The following is a 20,093-nucleotide window of genomic DNA, read 5'->3' as shown; positions in this document are numbered from 1 at the left end:
TGCTTAAATTGTGCCTACACTTTGTGGTGACCCAAAAACTGCACTGTTCAATAAATACTGAAAGTACAAAGAATTCTTTCTCTCCTTCTCTCCCATGTGCCTTTATATGCATTACCGTTGGAAGCTCATAAATGTGAAGCATCAGGGATGAGGGTCTTTATTTAGCTGAGACACATAGTAATTTGATACAAATGTAATGCACATAATGTGTTGACTTGCAGATGGAATACTCTAAGATCTCCAAATGCATGTTTTCAATAAAACAGTATTTTAAGAACATTTTTTAAACTAATGCGTTCAGACAACGTATGTATTCTCTATTATCTATTCATGAATCTGCTTCCCCTTCATGCACTTGAAATAAATGTTGAATTGACTTGCCCACTAATTATAGAACAGTGCTAAGCAAGCCTCAGCACAATAACTTCAGCTCCAGTGTCCTGGGTGACTTAGGTAACACCAGAGGCACTCAAATTTCTTGGAAATAAGGAGCTACATGAGATGAACTCCTCATGCTGTATTTGTAGTACAGTATTTCAGCAGCCAAATGCAAGCAGTGCTCTTTCCAGGTCACTCTTTTGCATGTGGAAAATGAAAGTGAGGTTTATTAACTGAACTTTACGTTTGGCTGAATAGTCTTTTTAATCCTGAAAAGACACCATGAAGTATCCTTTAGTTGTTCATTCTGAAAGTATATCCCTGTTATCAACTAAATGGATGCTAAAGTAGCTGAAATCCTGCTAAAAATATGTCCTTACATGTATTCTGCCTTAAACTGCATAGTCGTGCTTCATATTGTAAGTGATGTAGATCGGAAGTAACTTCAGACGACGAACTGCATTATTCTAAATTAAATGCATATACAAAACTGCAATAATATATGTCGCTAGGTTTCAGGGAGCAATTCTCAGGATCTAAAAAACAGATAGATAAAAATAGATAACATTCTCTTGTTATCCATTTGCTCAAGAGTTTCAGCTCTTCAGAAATTTCAGTCCCTATAGCTGGAGCATTTGTTGGGTTAAAATAAATAAATAAATAAATAAATAAAGCCTGAACCTTTACTGTAAAATGGTCACCAACCTTCACTACACCCGTGACAAGAAATTTCTCATGTTAAGTCTGGAACCCAAGTGGACCTCCAGAATTTCTTTCTGAAAACCTGTGACAGCTAGTGAGAGTTCAGTTTATTTACCCTGTTTACCTCCTCTCAGCCTGCCCATTATTGTTCACTGCCAGTGTTGAAAGGAAGGGAGAATCAGGCCCCCATAAGTACATTACTACAGAGGTTAGTGTTGCTTTCTTCGAGATTAGGAAAATGCTTCCTCCTCTGACATTGCAAGTTAACATTAAATGCAACTTATTCCTTGTAACAGTTGTAAGTCAGAACATTTTGACATGTTTTTTATCTGTCCTTTTACTGAAATAACACAAATAAAAAAATAAAAAAAAGTTGTTTCCAGTGAAATTCATAAAATTTTAAGTTGAATACACACCTGAGGTATTTCTCAAGGAGTTTTTGCCTGGGTACAGCACATCACTGTGTTCCCTGTAAGGACTTAATCCACTTTAATGCAACATGTGCATAAAATCTGGGGGTAACCAAGCAAGTATTTCCTGCGGAGAGTAGCCCATAAAAGAGCTGTTAAACAAAACTCCCACTAGCCATTACAGGACCATATTCCATCAACTTATTTCTGAGACATTATTTTTCTGCCAAAAAGACAAGGTTTATTTGAGGTAAAAGATTTTGCTGCAGTTCTATCTGCTGTTTTATAGCAAGGCTGTGGACTCTCAATCCAGTTTCCCTATTTGAGAGTTGATACAATATAAAAGATACCAGGCAGTGCCTGCTCTTTCTGAACTTCTAGTATGTCCTTGATTATTTCCTGAAATATTTCATTCTTTTTCTTTTTTTTTTTCCTTATTTTCCTTTTCCTTTTCCTTTAACTTTTCCTTTTCCTTTTTCTTCCAGAGATGAAAATATGCATTTCCTGGAGATGGGTTGACTCAATCTAGGATAATATAGGAATTTCTGGATGTCCTGGATGTTATTTCTACATAATTTCTGTGTTATTGCTGCTTAGGTACAGAGAGATAATTTATTTTTTTTTAGTACAAAGAGTAACTAAGAAAGAAGAGAGAGTGAGTGAGCATTGACATAAACACAAATATCTCTGAGCCTAGTGACCCCTATTTCCTTTATTATTAGGATTTTAGGTAGGTGGGAATGACTACCACAACAGTTCATTTTGCAACCTTTTTATTTTTTACTTCATATCCACCACCAAAGAATTTCCATGTATTTATTACAAAAAGCACTTTCATCTTAGTGAATTTCAGCATTAGGTGACATTGAAGAAGAATTACCTTTGGATTGAATAAATCTCAAATGACTTTCCTGTTTGGGGGCTAAAATAAATGATCTGAGAGTGAGCAAGCTAAATATATAGAGGATGTAGTATTTGATTGATATTGAAATAGTCCTGTTCTAGCTGAAAAGTGTTTTGGCCAATAAATTGCACTCATGGCATGCATTCCTTTAAAATATATAATAAAAGCTGTGGATGCTTTAATGTCCAAGAAGAAGTGAAAGGATATCCATATTCAGAATTAGTCATAAAGGCTTATGTAATATTATAATACCTAGCAGCTGATGCATTTCAAGATTAATGTCCAATGCTGTGTTGCAAAATGCAGAATAAAAATCAGCCCTTAGGTGGAAAAGTTAGGGTCTCTGCACATTTATCTTGGAACACCCAAGCTGAGCTGCTTGGTCAGTGGAGCACTGCTGTAATGGAGCGTGGGTGTTTAGAAAGCACTCGCATCATGGAGCTGCCCCCTCCAGATAACACTACTGTTGCATTCACAACAAGGTGACAGATACACAGAGAACAAATACCTCCCCCTCTATATACATTAACCAATACTGACAGAAGATTAATGAAGGACAATAATTATGACAACTAGGAAAAAAAAAAAAAAAGGAGGGAAAGTAACAATCTGTTTGCTTAATGCATTTTAGCCTGTCATTCCTTTGCAATGAAATTAGACAGAAATACAAAACTAATGCTTCACCTAGGAAAAATATGTTTCTGGAAAGCACAGAAAGAGAACATTTGTCTGTTTGTTTGTTTGTTTGCTTTAAAATTGATTGCATTTTTTGCAGGTGATATTTTATTGTGACAATGAGAAAGAATTACCACATACCATGTACATTTACCTTGCCTTTTACATTCAAGACTTCACTTGATCTGCTACTCTCATGGGGAGATTCTCTAGCTCCTAACATATTCTGTTAGTGTGATTCAACGGTAATCCTAGACTTCACCTGAATTTAAACATACAGTGGGTCTGAACTGGAGTCGCAGCAGAATTAAATTAACCTGGTTAAAACATAATGCAAAAATACCCATTCAAAGCAACTTATCACTTATTATAACTTATAACTTATTGTGTATTTTACCCCTAGTATTATCCTTTTTATTTCTGCACTACTGTGAGACAGTGAGAGTTGCAGTTTAGAGGTTCTTGGAAAGACAGATTACATCTAAAATAGTTTCATTTAAGAACCTATTACAGGTTCCAAAATCTTCCTCAAAATCTAGCACTAATTTTGAAATGCAGAAAATACCCTATCTATTTCTAATGTGACAATAGAATTAAACACACACAGAGAAAAATACAGAATACTTGTAATCAACAGGTGATTGAAAAACATTTTTAAATGTATTTTAAAAAAAAATGAGTGCATGTGTTATTTCATACAAGTAGTTTGTTGTAATGAGTAGGGCCTTTAAATATATCAAGATTTCAGATATTTAGCAGTCTTTTCATCAATTTCCATTTTCAAAAGAATTGTGATGAAGCATGTGGTTTAGGGTCCAAGATTTCAAACTGTCCAACATTTTTATGCTGTTGCAATACCACAACATAACCTTTTTCCTTCTCATTTAGCTTTCCTAGCAATGGTTCGTATGTGCTCACCTTATCTGAAATAAGTAAACTACGGAGTGGGAAACATACTCTAAAAGCTTGGCTTTTAGCTTTCACCCACAGAAGCAAAAAGCATATCTCCAGCTGCTTCCATCTATTGATCCACTCCTATTGTGCTGAAATAATTCCTGAAGTAGGTATGGCTGGGGATTAAATAAAATGATACAACCTCTTCTGAAATCACTGTCAAGGTCCTTGAAGAGGTGGTGAAATCAGCACTTTAAAACTTTCTTGTTTGTTACTTGAGTCATGCATTCATGACTAACCCCTGAACCGCTGCTCAAGGAGAAATTCAAGCTGGCAAAAATAGGAAAGATCTGTAAAGGCGGGGGTAATCAACTGTAGAAAATATTTGCTGGGGTGTTTTAAGGACTTTCCATCACTCGCTAATTCAAAGTCAGTTTTAGATGTTTTTCACTTTTCTTGAAAAAAAAAAAAAAAAAGCAACAGAGAGAAAATAATGATAATAATAAGAACCTGAATAATGTCTTTTGGAAAAATTATTCACAGTACTGATGCATTTCTCCAGGACACCCTGGCCTCAGCCTCCATGATGCCAGTGGCGAGACTGACACCCAGCCAATCCTGTCAGTCCTCTTCTGTTATGGTAGATGCTGGACCTCAGTGCACCCTAAAGATGACAAAACATTTTTATCTTGCACCCTGTACTGCTACGTCAGCTAAATAAGTAAGGTGGGATTACAGGTTTTACTTTATGGGTACGACTGAAACTAAATTCTCCTGAAGCCAAAGATGCCAAAGATTTAAGAAGATGCAGTGCCTGACAGCTAAGAAAAACAACGTGTTGAATGTACAGGCCCTTCCTCTTCCTGTTACGAGTTGATCTTATAAAAATATTCTCTCTCTCTAGCAATTGTGCCCCATCATAATGACTACAGAAACTTTTATATTTCTACTTTTGAGAAAAAAACAATAGGATGACTCTGAACATAGAGTTGATTACTGTAACGGTAAGATGAATCTTCTCTTTTATACAAGAAGGTGGCACAAGTTTGAGAAACAGTGATTTCTTTTTCTGCAATTTGAAGCATAGAGAAGTAGGAAAAAAAAAAAAAAAAAAGGAATATTTTTTTCCCTGGCTTCATCCCATTATACTGATCTGATTCTCTTTGTTGTTAGTGATAGCCATTTTCTATTACAAAGACATATCACCTGGTGACTACGTGCAGTATATTTCACATCTGCTACTACTGGAACAGCTTAAAATGGCATATGACAGAGTGCACAACAAGAGAAATCTGACAGAATCCCTCCATAACCAAAAAGTCAGCCAGCACACTGAACATGGTAGTGGTCAAAATTTTCATGGTCAGCAGCTGTGAATGCAATAATCCAAAAAATATTTTGCCAACAATATTAAATCTGGTACTGAATGAACCCTGATTAGGTTTCCCTTTACAGAAGAGTTGAGAAATGACATTAAGAGAAAAAGTGTGCTTTCATGAAGAAATAATATATTAGTTAACAAAAATAAAGTAAAATGAAAAGGGATTTGCAAGTATTTTACACTTCAGGAAGCTGTGATATCACAAACAGAAACAAAGCTTTCAAGTAAGTTACAAATGAATGTTAAAGTACATTGTTTATGGGAGTCTTAATCACTGCACATATTAGAAAAAAAATATTCCTGACAACTCAAATTGAGTTTGATTTGTGGTTCATTCTTTTATTGAAAACCTGTTTCTTAAGTGGGTTCATTTATCATTCTTGCTTCTAGAGAACAGGCTAGTATACAAAAATAAAATCTCATTTCATAGAAATAGCTATAGTCCTTACAGTTATTCATTACTATTTTCCATACAATATATGTAGTATGACAGTAGGATGCTCTTTTTTAAATATGTAGTATGACATGATGCTCTCATAAAGTCTGCTTATCTCACATGCAGGCAAGAAAATTCTTGAAAGAAAAATGCAAATTTATTACATTTCTTCCAAATTCTAGCCACCTTGACATTGCAAAACAGAATTTGTAAGGCCATCACTCTTGCGTCACTTATACCCCCAGGGAAGTGGTGGCATCACAGTCCCTGGGGGTTTTCAAGGAAAGGTTGGACCTGGTGCTTAGGGACATGGCTTAATGGGTGATATTGGTAGTAGGGTGCTGGTTGGACCAGATGATCTTGGAGGTCTCTTCCAACCTTAATGATTCTGTGATTCTCATTTACATTTTGTCCTACCAGAATGCAGATTTTCAGAATATTTGCAAACAATATTCTCTAGTCATCTAAAAATAGTTTTATATATATATATGTATAGTTTCTCAATCTTATATTACTCTTAAAAAAAAAAATACAGCATTTCTTTCTTCTATGGCTTCAAGCATCTTCAGAAAGAGCTACAATCACCCTTCCAAAACTAAGTCTTAGATTCCTCTTCCTTTCCTTTACAATACAAGGTTACATTAAAATGTGTCTGTTTTCTAGCTTATGTTCTACCCTTCTTTTTTTTTTTTCATCTCACATCAAAGTTTAAAGTGGCTAAATGAAGAATGTCAATCCTAAGTTTCAGTGGGAATTCTGAATTTTTATACTTAATGTAACCAAAACAAGAATGTTTAATACAAAACCAAAAAAACCACCACCCACACCACAAGAAACACTGAATAATAGTTTGTATTAGAGCTCCAAAATAAGTCACATTAAAAACAGATTAAATCTTTATTAATACAAAAAAAAAAAAACTTTATATAAAAAAAAAATTTCATTCTGTACACTTAGAGAAAGGACAAAGATGAAGCTACACAATAGCAATAAGGTAAAAAGATACAACAATGCAATTTAAAGATTCCTGAAACTGTGTTTTTATCACTGAGTTCTTTTCTGTTGTCATGTGCCAGGCACCTATTGCCTGTAACAAAACTATAAGCTTCCTGAAACCGTTGCTTGATATACTTTAGATTTTTAGGCATATCCACGACAATCACTACTCCATAATAAAATTTAAAAAAAAAAAAAATGTTACACTTATATGGATGTTTGCTATTGTTACTTCATCCAGTGATGGACAAAGGTCAGGTAGATTTGGTGATAGTACATCAAAAAGTTGTGTAGATAAATATACAGAAATGATGTCATCCAGCAAAATATTTGTAATTTTCTATGACCGTTGATGCATTTCAGTCATACCCAGTAGAACAAACAATCTGATGTACTGCTTTGCAATGCTGAAGGCCAAATGAAAGTATACTACAGTACATTTCAAAAGCAGGAATCATGACAAAGGTAGGCTTGGTTAATAACATTAACATTATTTGAGTTGAACATTTTGGCAGTTCCTAGGCCTAAGAAACTAAGCTAACAAACAGCAGTGAATACTGATAGGAGTAGTCACCTGAGAACAAGTGGGTCTTTAAGAGGCAGCAAAGCAGGTGAGAGTAATTTAAAAGTAAAACAGAGCTGCAGGTATCAGCTCTGATTAAGGTTGCTCTTCTACCTGGCAAATGTCAGTGTCCGTTAAGATTACTGGCTTCTTGTCTGTCTGCTATTTTATCCTTAAACATGCATAGATGTGAATGAAAGCTGTACCTGTGTATTTAGGGTTGGGATCTACACACCCAGCTGGAACAAAGAGAACAAACTGATTACTGTTTCTTTGTGTAATCCAGCTTTATAAAACCAAAGCTATTAGTAAGCATTCTTGTAAACTCTGCTCACTGTTAGTGCTACTGAATAAATGATAAAAACATACACCTCACAGTCCAGAGTAGGACTGCTCTGTTTGTTTCCTGTTTACAGCAGAGTGAATGTCTACAGAGCTGACATACTGAGGTAAAACTTAAGATACAGTATCACCTATTGCAAAGTCATCCCATAGATATACTTCTCCTAAACCTACACTATCTTATGTCTTTTTTTTTTTTTTTTTCTTTTTTTCTAAGTATCCAAGTAAGTCATAAGGATATTTAATCCAGGTAACTTTCATTAGTCATCTCAAATTATAGTAACTCTGTAATGAAAAAGGTAAGTCATGGATATGTCCATTATGCAATATTGTTTAAGCTACTGCCAAATCTTTTTTGAAAGTACACCTTTCCTCCCTCCCAAAGGTTTTGTCATCTTCTTGCAGCTGAACCCAGGCATTCAGAAGATCCCAAGCCTCTTGGAAAAATAAGTCTGTGTGTAGTATCTCAGTCAGTAATCCAGTTTGCTGTCATATTCAACTGTTGGCACTGCAGAAGAATATATACAAAAAGGTTATGAGTAAGATTATCATTACATTTTCCACAAAGGTATTTATCTGCCTAAACATTTTTTTATTCATTCATATAATCTTTTTAACAAAGTAAAATGGAACTACATAAGTAGGTGTGCAAGTGCTATGGGTAGAAGATTAAATAAATATTGCTACAAATGACAATAATAGTCACTAGCATAATATATAGTATGAGTCCAATTATTAAAATGAAAACATGGGAAGCTTCTGAAGCCATGCCCTTGCAGTATCTTTTATTTAAGTCATCAAAAGAGCATTGTACCCCCAGATTGTTTTAGCTGATTATGACTTGTTTAATAATACTTTTACCAAAGGGAAAATATAATGAGTAGGAACAGGACTCACCTGCTTGCTGATAGTGTTTTTCTGCCAACAGTTGGTGGAGATGGTTCACAGTGGAAAAAGCTTTTTATCCACCAACATTTATCAAGTAATTCAGGTAACCCTGCCAAAAGGGAAAAAGCTTGCACTGTTAGACACTAGCAGAATAACAAACAGACAGAATCCAGAATACTGCAAGAAAGGAACAATACCGTGAAATGTTTTTTCCTGGTCTGTAACATTCACAGGATCTGAAGAGCAGGAGGAGCTGGAAGAAACACTGGATTCAGAGTTCTGTCTTGCTGTTCACAGAAAAGAAGAACATACGTGATGGAAAAAATGAATAGATTTTCATGCCAATAAATTTTCAGACTGCTGCTGTCTCAGAGGAAACAATGTTTGTAAAAGATAAACTTAGCTACCACTACTTAGCTACAAAGTATGGCTTCAATATTTTATATACCAATTTACTGTGGTTGTTTAAGTGTAAGCTTTTATCAAAATTGGTCTCAGTCTACTTACTTTTCACACAAAAGCACGTTGAGATCTGCTTGTACAGATTTCACTGAAATCAGCAATGTATTTTATGGTCACTTACACATTATACAATAATCAGACAGAAAACAACTTAGCTTCTGTACCTGCCGTTGTGATACAATTAAAAGTCCTGTATTTGCACTATAGTATTGCATCTTGTGCTACAGGGTCTTAAAAAGACCAGATGTAGTCTCACACTGGCAACTGCTTCATGCACTAAGAAACAAATATGTGAGTTGATAGTGCATTCTGTCTAAGTCTGCAAAGCAAATATGAAATACAGCTAGAAGCCAGGATTTGTTTGCCTAATGCTTTTTCAGTGTCATGCTTTACAGTAAGAAGATTGATACTATGTATTTCTAATGAACTGTTCCAAAGAGGGAGGAAAAAAAAAAAAAAAAAAAAAAAAAAAGTAGGTGAATAACACGAAGCAGATACTCATTAAAACTGCAGTTCCTGAATAGAGGGGGGGAAAAAAAAAAAAAAAAAAAAAAAAAAAAAAACACCCTCTTGCCTCCAGCTCATTCAGAAATCTCCCGGAGCCGGGAGGATCGCGGGGCAACCCTGCACCCCCAGAGCACTTACTGCGGTAGTACTGGTTCTTGGCCAGCAGGCAGCCGGCGGAGGGTACCGAGGCCATGGCAGCGGGGAAAATACTTCTCTCCGGTGGAGAAGCAGCCGTCGAGAGGACTCTATATAGATGGGTCACGGCGACGGGTGGCCCGCCCCGGGGGCGGTGGGACGGGACGGGTTGGAGTGGGACGGGATGGAGTGGGACGGGACAGGACGGGATGGGATGGAGCCAGCCCCCGCCGCGCTGCTGCCCCCAGCCTGTGTCACCTCCGTGCCACCGACAGAACTGACCGTGGCATGTGCTTGGGGCACAGCCTGGGACTTCCTCCTCTAATCACTTTTCCGTGGTTAAAAAATAAAATATAATAATAATAATAATAATAATAATAATAATAATAATAATAATAATAATAAATCTTCACCTAGATTAAATGCACAACTCTCTTTATGTTTTTTTAAACCTTATCTCAAGGCAAAGATTGTCATAAAATGTGCTGCCTCCCCTCTCACACTCGTTAATGGTGAAAAAGTAATTTTGGCTATTTGAAGTGTTCCTGCTTCATGAGGAAGTATTTTATCACTATTTTTTTCATAACAAGAGTCGTGGGTGAGAACATGGGTGGTGTGTGATATACCATGGTACTGCAACGTACCTGACTGCCTGAATACTGTGCCCTATCTCAGATGATAGGGACATAGTTCGTAGCAGCTCCTCACATATTTCTAAGCATATAAATCATACTGCAGGGAAACTGCCTGTAAGATAAAACTTGTACAGCAGCTGGGCCAGAAGAGCCTTTTTACTGACCTGCTGCCTGAATCTTGACAACATGGTGGTCTTTCCTCAGCAAAGCCTGAAGGCTCACCTTTGCAAAACTACAAGACTGAGAGAGAAAAGAGTTTGCAGCTGGGCTGGTATCAAGAACTTGGATGAATTACCTAATATGTTTATCTTGTTTTGTAAAAAAGCACCAAAAAGGTAGAAAATTCTACAAGTGCTTTGATACCCCATTCACAGCTCTTCCTGGCTCTGTGTCTGGGCATTTGTAGTGATAGCACTGTGTCCTGACTGAGCTAGTAACATTGTCTTTTACTGTATCTGCCATTCTTTTCCAGCTTTAAGATGTTGATTTAATCTACTCATAACCTTTTCAAGGTCATTACTTTAAAAAACAACAACAACAACAAAACTGATTAGGGTCTAAAATGCCCATGGTTTAGGCACTGTATTTGGTAAGAATGCAGGCATAGGTGGTTCTGCAGCTATCCTCATGAATATTCACCCACATTGGAGTTAAAGCAAAACAATCAGGACCTCGAGAACACCAGCTCTGTGAAACTTTAGCTTGCTTCATGGCTGCATGTGTATTATTTTAGCATATCATTTAGTGTACATGGTCATTTACCGGTTTTGTTTTGGAGCCCTGTTTCATGCATTACACTGGAATAGAAAGTACTTATTTGATGAGAACTTTTCCACTGTTTCTCCCACTCAGTCTGGCATTATGTCCTATCTATTGTACTCTCTTCAAGTAATGCTCTGAATACAGAACTATGGATTTCTCCAGGTTTTTTTCCGCCATGGTTATTTTGACAGAATGCTTCTAAAATACTAGTACATTTATTTTCACAGCATTACAACAAAGTCAAGGTGTGCTATTATCTTAAGTTGACAAGCATGAGTTCTGAGATTCAAAGGAGCAAAGATAAAAGAATTCACACAGCTTCCCTGTCTCATTTGAGAGAGGTCTAGGACTTGATTTTTATACCTATTCAGTACTATGCCACATTTTATTTACCCACTTATAGCTCTCATTCACTTCAGATCCAGATTTAAGCATTCAGTCCCTCAACAGGGGTACAATAAGGGGGATAAGAATCAGATTCTTATCAGACTGAAAAAATAGGTTAGGGGTCATCTATGATAAATTTATTGTAAGTAAATCCCGTAGTGTCAATTTCAAACTTAGGAGCAAAGTTATAATTTTAGCTTTTGGGACAGCATTCAGTAGCTTTAACCCCTGACCAGTCCTTTTCTCCCTTGGAAGTCTTTGCTGCACTCACTACTCACTTTTCATGAACATGGAAGTCCTACTGAATATACTCTCGGATCTCTGCAACTTCACAAGCTTCAGCTCATATCCATGTTTTGTGCCAAAAGAGACAGGGCCCCAAGAAAACAAAAGGTACATAATCCCCAGTTTTATAGAAATGCATTTACAGAAGGAGTATTTTAAGTCTTTTGACTGACTAATACTGTGACCTTAAAAAATGTGTTCCTTTAATATTTCTGTATGCATAATTATAAAATAAACCCAACATTGGATTATATGTCATCCCATGAATCATAGATACTTATCAAATGTATAACTTAGATCTAGAAATTAAAGTAACATGACACATTAACTGAATGAATCTCCCAACTAATCCTGCCAGCATTACCTGATATAACCCATTTTCAGACAGTAAAACATCTCAGTGACAACAACAAAAAACAAAAGAACTGTCTATTTTGAGCTTCACTTTGAAGCTGTTCTGTTAATTATTCACTAGAAAAAGTTTATCTAATAAACATGGCTACTCTTTCAGTTCTTGGAATACACGAACAGGATGCCTGTCTTTTTCTGGGACTTGTTTTGGCTGTTTTCTTCTATGCACTTCCGTGCCAACTTTTTGAATTTTCCTTGGTGCTTAACCCTGTGGAAGAGTAGTGTGACATTTGAAATTGTACAGTGTTGCTTTACGCTTCTGTCCCTGGAATGGTTGTACCAGTATTCTGCTATTAATGTTTAGAAAGACGCAAACAAATTCAGTGAAAGCATCTTTCCATATGCATATACAGAAAGGTATATTTTTGACAAGTGATGGTTAACTATTCCCTTCTCCCGAGTTTCTGGAAGAACAGATTTTGCACACCTTTAATTGCACATCTTTTAATTGTCCAGTCTCATTGCCTACCCACAACTAACATTTCAGTCAAGTTTTGTACAGAAAGCTTAAATTACTCTTATTTGAAGGGAATTGTTGTTTAATTTGATGGTATGACTTTTCATGAAAAGTAAAAACTTCCCTGAGCAGGATTTTATAATAGGCGTATTAACATTTTCAGATCACATCTTTCACACATCTTTCAGTAACTCTAATTATTCACTGCCTCAACAAGTTGTTTTGCATACTACTTCTTGACTAATTTTGAAAGAAGTATATAGAAAGAGGCTTGCATTAAAGAAATGAAGGAGCCCTACTATGTAAAGAACCTTTGATATGCAAAAACTAGTTATTAAAACCTGTTGGGTTTGTTAGATACTTCCAAGGACCAGTGCCACCAGTTATCTTTTCCTTCATTTGATTTACTCTTCAAATATTCCTCCAAGTCAGACAGCTCTGCAGGAATGCGGGGCTAATCTATCAGAAGCAAGAAGATTTGAGGAACTAATGAAGAATTAAATGGCAGTGTGCAAGGCAACAGGGGGAATGATATGTTCTGTCATAGCCTACAAAAGACACACAGAGACATAAAGCTGCTGGGGAGAGCCTGAGCACTGACTCTGGAAAAGACTGCAAAAGCAAAAACTGCTGCTGTGGGTGGCACCACTGCAGTTCATCAGCTCTCTACTAATGACAATTCCTGGTCATGAAGTAGTTGTTAATGGCAGTTCTGGCACTTATTATTATTATTAATTAGCTAATAATAATAATCCTTAATTTTCTAATCCTCACTACAAATGTGAAGGGAATACTCCAAAACCAAACCAAACCAACCAACCAACCAAACAAACAAACAAACAAAACACTTAAACAAAAGAAAATTAGTTATTTTTGTGATATGTCTGACCATTTATTCTCTTTCTGACGAATATTGAAATTCTTGTCTTATGCTTTGTTCTTCCTCAGAGGAAACAACAACAATCTCCATGTAAGTAAAGACATCAGATGAGATGACACTGAAAGCAAAGAGTAAATACTGAAGGTTGGACTCCAGGCAGCACATCTCTGAATAATGCGCATTGCCTGAAATGTCAACAAAAGTAGGGAAAACACATTTTTTGATCTGTAAACTGCATTGCCAAAATAATATACATTGCTGAACTATCGGTACAACTTTGTGTGCTTACAGATAAGTACATCAAGTTTTCAAAACTAATAGTTACAAGTTTCTCTTCATTCAGTCCTATGTCTGAAGGAATACTAAAAAAAAAAAAAAAAAAAAAAAAAAAAAAAAAAGTGAAAAGCGTGTCATTTGGGCTCAATTTTAGCATTAATTGAAAGACATTTTCGATCCAGATACAGCAAGCTGCACAAGCTTGACTAAATTCTTCCAGACACCTATATAATTTACATCTTTTTAAGGCAGCATATGAATACTTGGATTTTTTGTTACTTTCATCTCTCAAGTATTCCAAATAAGAAAATGTAAGGTTCCAGGATGACCATATATGGGGGTTATAAATAGTATTCTTTAGAAACAGAATATGCAATTGAATGGAATATAATAGAAAGAAGTTGAATCATATGCATGTTAATATACCCCTTCAATATGCCCCAAGGGGGGTGGGAGTGGGTTAGTATCTTTGTCTGTTTTGGATCACATAAGCTTTTTATTGTGTTGCATCTACTTTTTTTCTGATTTCTATAAGCAGTACTGAACATCTAATTTAACTAAATTCACTTTAGTTCTTATGGTTTCATACTTTTTTCCTTTGATAGACATGCAGCAGTGCAGCATGAAATACATTTTTCATAGAAGATGCAGAAAAATAATGTTAGAAAGCATATTGTCATTAATTTAAAGAAAAAAAAAAAAAAGAAAGAAAAAAAAGAGAGGTGTGAAAATGTAATCAGGAGAGTCCTACAAACCATTTCTTATAAATTCACATGTAAATTTCAGCTACACTCCAGATTTATGCTGAAGACTGTTCCTTGCAGCCCTTGGATATTTCTGGACTTACAGTTGTGTCTGTGTAGACATGATATATTGCCATATTTCTGATTTTGCACTTGAGTCCCATGCCATTGACTGTCTCCAAAGCATAGATTTTGAAGCGCACACAGTCTCTGCTCTGATTCATTTCTGTACCTACTTTCTTTCTGTCCTTGCAAGTAGCATGGACTCAGCCTCAGCACATTGAACTCAACCTGACACCACCACTGTTCTGCAAAGACATCTTAGAAGGTACATATAGCCTAACGTACCATAGTATACATGCACTGTTCCTCAGCACTGAGATATGACACCCTTGGCATCCCCATTTCTTGGCTAGTTGCTCTGTCACCAGGCCAGATGCTCAGAACCGAGCAGCATGAGGTGCAAAAGGAATCAAGGAGTTTGTGGACATGAAGCACACATTCATAATTTTGCAGCTGGAAAATTTCCCATTCACCAAGCAACAGAGCTGGCCCAGGCCAGCATCCACCACATCACAGAACTGTTTCAAATTTGACAAGCCAAATATAGTATACTTGTATGTCTGGGTTAGAGCAGACTGTCAGGGCAGGCAAAGCCATGAAGGTGTGTAGGAGCGCCATACGGTGAGGTGTCTATATCCTGTGGTCAGATGATCTGTGGCCCTTTTGATGGAGGTGACAAGCTCCCTTGCCCCTGCCCCATCTTCAGAATGCCTGTGCTAATGTCCTACTGAGTCCTGTGACGGTGCTTAGAAGGCTGGAAGAATGTCCTTCTGCCAGGTCACATCAGAATAACCTACAGCTCAGCCCATACAACAGTCCTGACAGTGTTGAAGGCCATGTCTGAAATTGTTCAAACACTGGATTCTAGGAAGCTTTAAAGGATACACTGCTGCAGGAACTTATTCTGCTAGAGTGAGTGGTTACTCATTCCTGGGAACAAGAAAGAGGAACAGGCTGGATGGTCAGGCCAGGCTGGATGGGACCTTGGCCAACCTGATCCAGTGGGTGGCATCCCTGCCCATGGCAGGGGTGTTGGAGTTAGACGATCTTTAAGGTCCCCTCCAATCCGAGCCATTCTGTGATTCTATGACAGTTGTTTAAACTCTATTAAAGTGACAAATGTCCTCTGATTTAGTGAAAGCCATGTTTTCAGGAAGACCTAGAAGCCCCATTTAGACAGCTCATTTTGCTAACATATTTTTCTCTTCCATACCACTTTTGTCTCTACTAGCAGGTAGGAGAGGGAATTCCTTACTGATCACAATTCAGGGCTGTGTGCTGTCCCTGAGAAGGAAAGCAACAGATACAACACAATGGTGAAGAAGTCAACTGCGTACTATGATAGAGCATGATCTCCTCCTGCCTAATTCAAGTCTCCTAAGGCCTTTAGAGCACCCCAGACATCAGAATTCAACTCAGGTATATGACAGCGACATCCCACATCAGACCCGGCGCAGTTACAAATTCTGCACAATGCACTCTGAAAACAAAAGCACCATGCAGTTCCATAACCAGTAATATAACACCATTGCTATTTTCTGCACTTTTATGGCATGACTCAAAACAGTAGTGTGATCTCATCTTCCTCTGGCATCCCAAATATCTCTCCAGCAAAGCTTTCCTTCTGTCTGCCCACATCTAAGCCATAGTCTCAGGAAGAGATATTTCACAATAGAAATACACCCTTGAGAAATCTTGGCCAAGTTTTAGCCATACTCTCATGATGAGATTCCTCAGCCTATGGAAGGGCAGGCCAGACACTAGCAGAAGTATCAGATAGTGGGCACTCTGGCAAAGGAAAAAGAATGTTCTCTACCATCCCTCACAGTGGAGAATGAGATGAGGAATGCTTTAGGGCAGGTTCACAGTTTCAGGAAGATAAGATAGTGATAATGTGTAGTCATGATGAAGTGATCTATTCCATTAATCTCCACTTTACTTACACTTTGCTCCTCTTCTAAAACAGGCTATATGATGTCTGCCATATGTGAGTCACTTGGAACTTAGCTAGAAGGAAGCTTTGCATGAGGCAGGAAATTATAAGTAGTTCTGGATGTGGACAATCTGCAAGGATTCTAGTGTCCCCAAAGCACATCATAGCAATATCATATATCACATGTTCTCTGGGCAACATGTTCCATTACAACAATATCTGCAACATGTCTCAGATACCTGCTCCATTTTCTAGAGGGACACCTGAAGCAACAGAGAACTCTTAATTCACTCACAAATCAGATCAGTCTGCAGAGAGGCATCATGGAGGAACACCAACAGTGCTGTACTTCTCATGCAACAGCAACAGGCTGGATCCTCAGTTCTTTAAACTTAATGTTTCTTACTTCTTTCACACTTTAACCAGTGGGCCTCAGAAGTGGAAATATCTTTATGGCTGACCTGGGACTCTGTCACATTTTCTAGATTCTCACACACTTAATTAAAATTTTAAATTACACAGTAATTAAAAATGATTGGGACGGTTCTCTGGCCCTGAAGAAAATTGATGTGGAAAAGCCCATATCCATACTGCAAAACATTTATACTGTATATATACTGTATACATATATATACAAAACAATTATACTGCAAAACAAGTCAGGTATGCCCAAAACTGTCCATGAAGAATTGTCTCTTGATTGTGTTAAACCCCAAGATGCCTGGGATTCTTCTGGGACGAAGCCAGGGAAAACCACAAACCATTCCAGCACCTTTCTAACTATTACATAGTATAGACAATCAGCTTCTGACAAAGTTTCTGACAAATCAGTTTCCTGACAAGCTCCCCAGCGTAAACTTACGGTTTAACTAATTTGATACAACTTCACTGATGCCCGGTGTAAGAGGTCCCGAGCCAAATAGGCTTACAAAAAAAAAGTGAGTCTTTTGCACTGTCTCCTGCAAAGCTGCCTTTACAACCCCATTGCCAAATCTTCCAGCACAGCAAGAGCTGGTGCATAGCCCCATTCAGCAAGCGGGGGGGGGGGGGGGGGGCGGAGGGGAGGTCTCTGCCTGAAGTATCCTGCATGATGTCAGCAATGAAAAAGGTAGAGAATAGTCACTGCCAGTCCCTGCTTCCATGACAACTTAAGATCTCCCTAAGAGCAAAAAAAGTGAAGAGAAAAGAACAAAACAAGCAGTTTCTTTGGGAGTCTCTTTAGCTCTGATTTAGTTTGTGAGCTGCTTTAGTTCTAGTCTCAGTCCTGCTAGAAACCATTGCTGAGCCTCTAGATGTGACATACTGACACTGCACTTCAAGTTGCCTCCACAAAAACTCAAAGGGAGCCAAGCTGAGTCTCAGGGTAAGAAATACCCAGCATCCCAGCAGAAATTGATGCCAACCACCAACACACCTCACTAGTAATGAAGGCATAGTTGACAGCATTTGCTGAAGTTGAGGAAAGATGATAAAAGTCTTCCTTGCTTATGCATCCATGTGTTTATGTCTGAGAACTCTTTTTGACATGGTTTGTGTGATATTTGCTAGTTCATGTTGTGTTTGGCTATGTACCGTGGACCTTATCTGCATGCTGTTTTTTTTTCCTATCCTGTTTTGCTTGGTTTTGGTCTTTGACCTAGTTTTCCCTTCTCCTCTTTGAATAAACATGTTTGAACTGCTAAAGGCATGTTGACCTCTCTCATTTCTATGAGTAATTCTGAGGCCCCTGAGTCTTCATCTCCTTGTATGACCAGCTGTTGCAAGGCAGCACAGCCAGCTCCTGGGGAGTTCAGGGTCCAGAACTAGAAGACAGCATAGAGAGTAGAGACAGGAGCTCCAAAAGGATAAGAAAGGCTTTCAGAAAAGGAGAAAACAACATGTTGTCAGGTAGACAATGTGTTTGTGAACTGCGAGCTTTGCTTTGACAGTTTATAGAAGTATCTTTTTCAGGCCTGCCAGACCCCAGGATCTAAAGGTGATAGCCTTTGGTTAGACTGGAGGGAGAATGATCCTCTTTCTGTTCAAGGCAGGAAAAAGTTTTTATTCCTCCCTTATTAAATGTGCTAGTGGGAGAAGAAGCAATTTATCCACCAGTCTTGGTTTACCTAGGGAGCTGGGATTGTTCAGCCTGGAGAAGAGGAGGCTCAGGGGGGACCTTATCACACTCTACAGGTACCTTAAAGGAGGCTGTAGAGAGGTGGGGGTTGGCCTATTCTCCCACATGCCGGGTGACAGAATGAGGGGGAATGGGCTAAAGTTGCGCCAGGGGAGGTTTAGGTTGGATATTAGGAAGAACTTCTTTACTGAAAGGGTTGTTAGGCATTGGAATAGGCTGACCAGGGAAGTGGTTGAGTCACCATCCCTGGAAGTCTTTAAAAGACGTTTAGGTGTAGCCCTTAGTGATATGGTTTAGTGGAGGACTTGTTAGTGTTAGGACAGAGATTGGACTAGATGATCTTGGAGGTCTCTTCCAACCTAGATGATTCTGTGATTCTGTGATTCTGTCTACTGACATTGATCTATATCAGATGACATGACGATGTCTAATGGCATTTAATGATATAAAATATGATGTAAAATCACAGAAATGGGCACTTAGACTGATGTGCTACTGGTTGAGGATATCTCCTGAAGGTACCTGGGAGGCTGACCATACTCTGTTCAAGCTATAGGTTCCTCTCCTCAGTGACTGGACTCTGCACTTATGGAAGAGAAAACTCTGCATATAGCTGCTTAACTCTCTCCTTGACCATCACTCAGTTCTTATAGTTTAAAATATTCTCAACCTTGCATCAGTTTATTTCATTTCTCCCTGACAAATGAGAATTGATGTCTATGTGGAGGTTTGCAATTTCAGAAACACATGTATACGTGTAATATAATTGTACTGCTGAGGTTCAGAGTAGGTTTTCTTAGCCAAAAAGGAAAAACAAAAATTAGACAGGGGTCTACAAAATTCAGTCAGTAGTGTAGTCAAAGTATAACACAGCTAAATTAAATTTTCATGTTTACTCTCATTTGATCAGTGTTTTATGTACTTCTTATCACAAGATCTTGTACAAAGGGGTGAGTTTAGACACTAATTTACCGGTGAGATGAATGATATGAATTTTGTCATTTATATTCACACCTCTGAAATACAATAGCTGTAAAATGGCCTTACAAGGGTCAGTCTCATCTACGAGGAGTCTGGTCAGACAAAAAGTACACTGCCCATTTCCCTCACCCTGTTTAAGTGGAATCTTTCCCTTCATTTCACTTGTGATATAGTTAAATTAACTGCAAGTTTCTGGAGTGAGTTCAAGTCCACCAGATCCTTTATAAATTTGGAAATGGAAAGCATTTCACACTCTGTGTGAAAATTGACTATTGGCAGAAAACTGAAATTGGCAGCAATCGAAAAGGTACAATAAATTATTATGTATGAGATCACAGATTAGGGTTAACACTGATTTGCTTCCTCTGTGCCTCCTCCTGTTTTCCATCTTCTCATGTCAGTGGCAATCAAATCTATTCCCTTTGAAGAATTTGCTTGTTAAAACCACCAAATTATAGAAGACCACCAAAGCCACTAATGTGCCATAGCCAC

At 37.8% G+C, this 20,093-nt stretch overlaps 1 protein-coding gene across 2 annotated transcripts in view; it reads right to left on the bottom strand.

Moving 5' to 3' along the window:
• Positions 1-6,665: 6,665 nt before the first annotated feature.
• The window catches only part of PPDPFL (pancreatic progenitor cell differentiation and proliferation factor like), a 29,318-nt gene continuing 15,890 nt past the window's right edge, over positions 6,666-20,093 (bottom strand). Inside the window, exons 1-4 of one of the 2 annotated variants that reach the window (XM_040550357.1) lie at positions 9,676-9,889; positions 8,766-8,855; positions 8,578-8,677; positions 6,666-8,188 (exon numbers count right to left, since the gene is read on the bottom strand). In XM_040550357.1, coding sequence (XP_040406291.1) covers positions 8,176-8,188; positions 8,578-8,677; positions 8,766-8,855; positions 9,676-9,730 — 258 coding nt within the window. In that variant the 5' untranslated portion in view covers positions 9,731-9,889 and the 3' untranslated portion in view covers positions 6,666-8,175. Of the gene's footprint in view, positions 8,189-8,577; positions 8,678-8,765; positions 8,856-9,675; positions 9,890-20,093 lie in introns of those variants that run through there. The other variant, XM_040550356.1, reaches the window with a different exon arrangement.

Source organism: Cygnus olor, chromosome 2 (genome assembly GCF_009769625.2).
Source record: "Cygnus olor isolate bCygOlo1 chromosome 2, bCygOlo1.pri.v2, whole genome shotgun sequence".
Classification (NCBI taxonomy): Eukaryota; Metazoa; Chordata; class Aves; order Anseriformes; family Anatidae; genus Cygnus; species Cygnus olor.
Note: the sequence above shows the minus strand (reverse complement) of the source record. Positions and strands in the feature narration are given on the sequence as shown.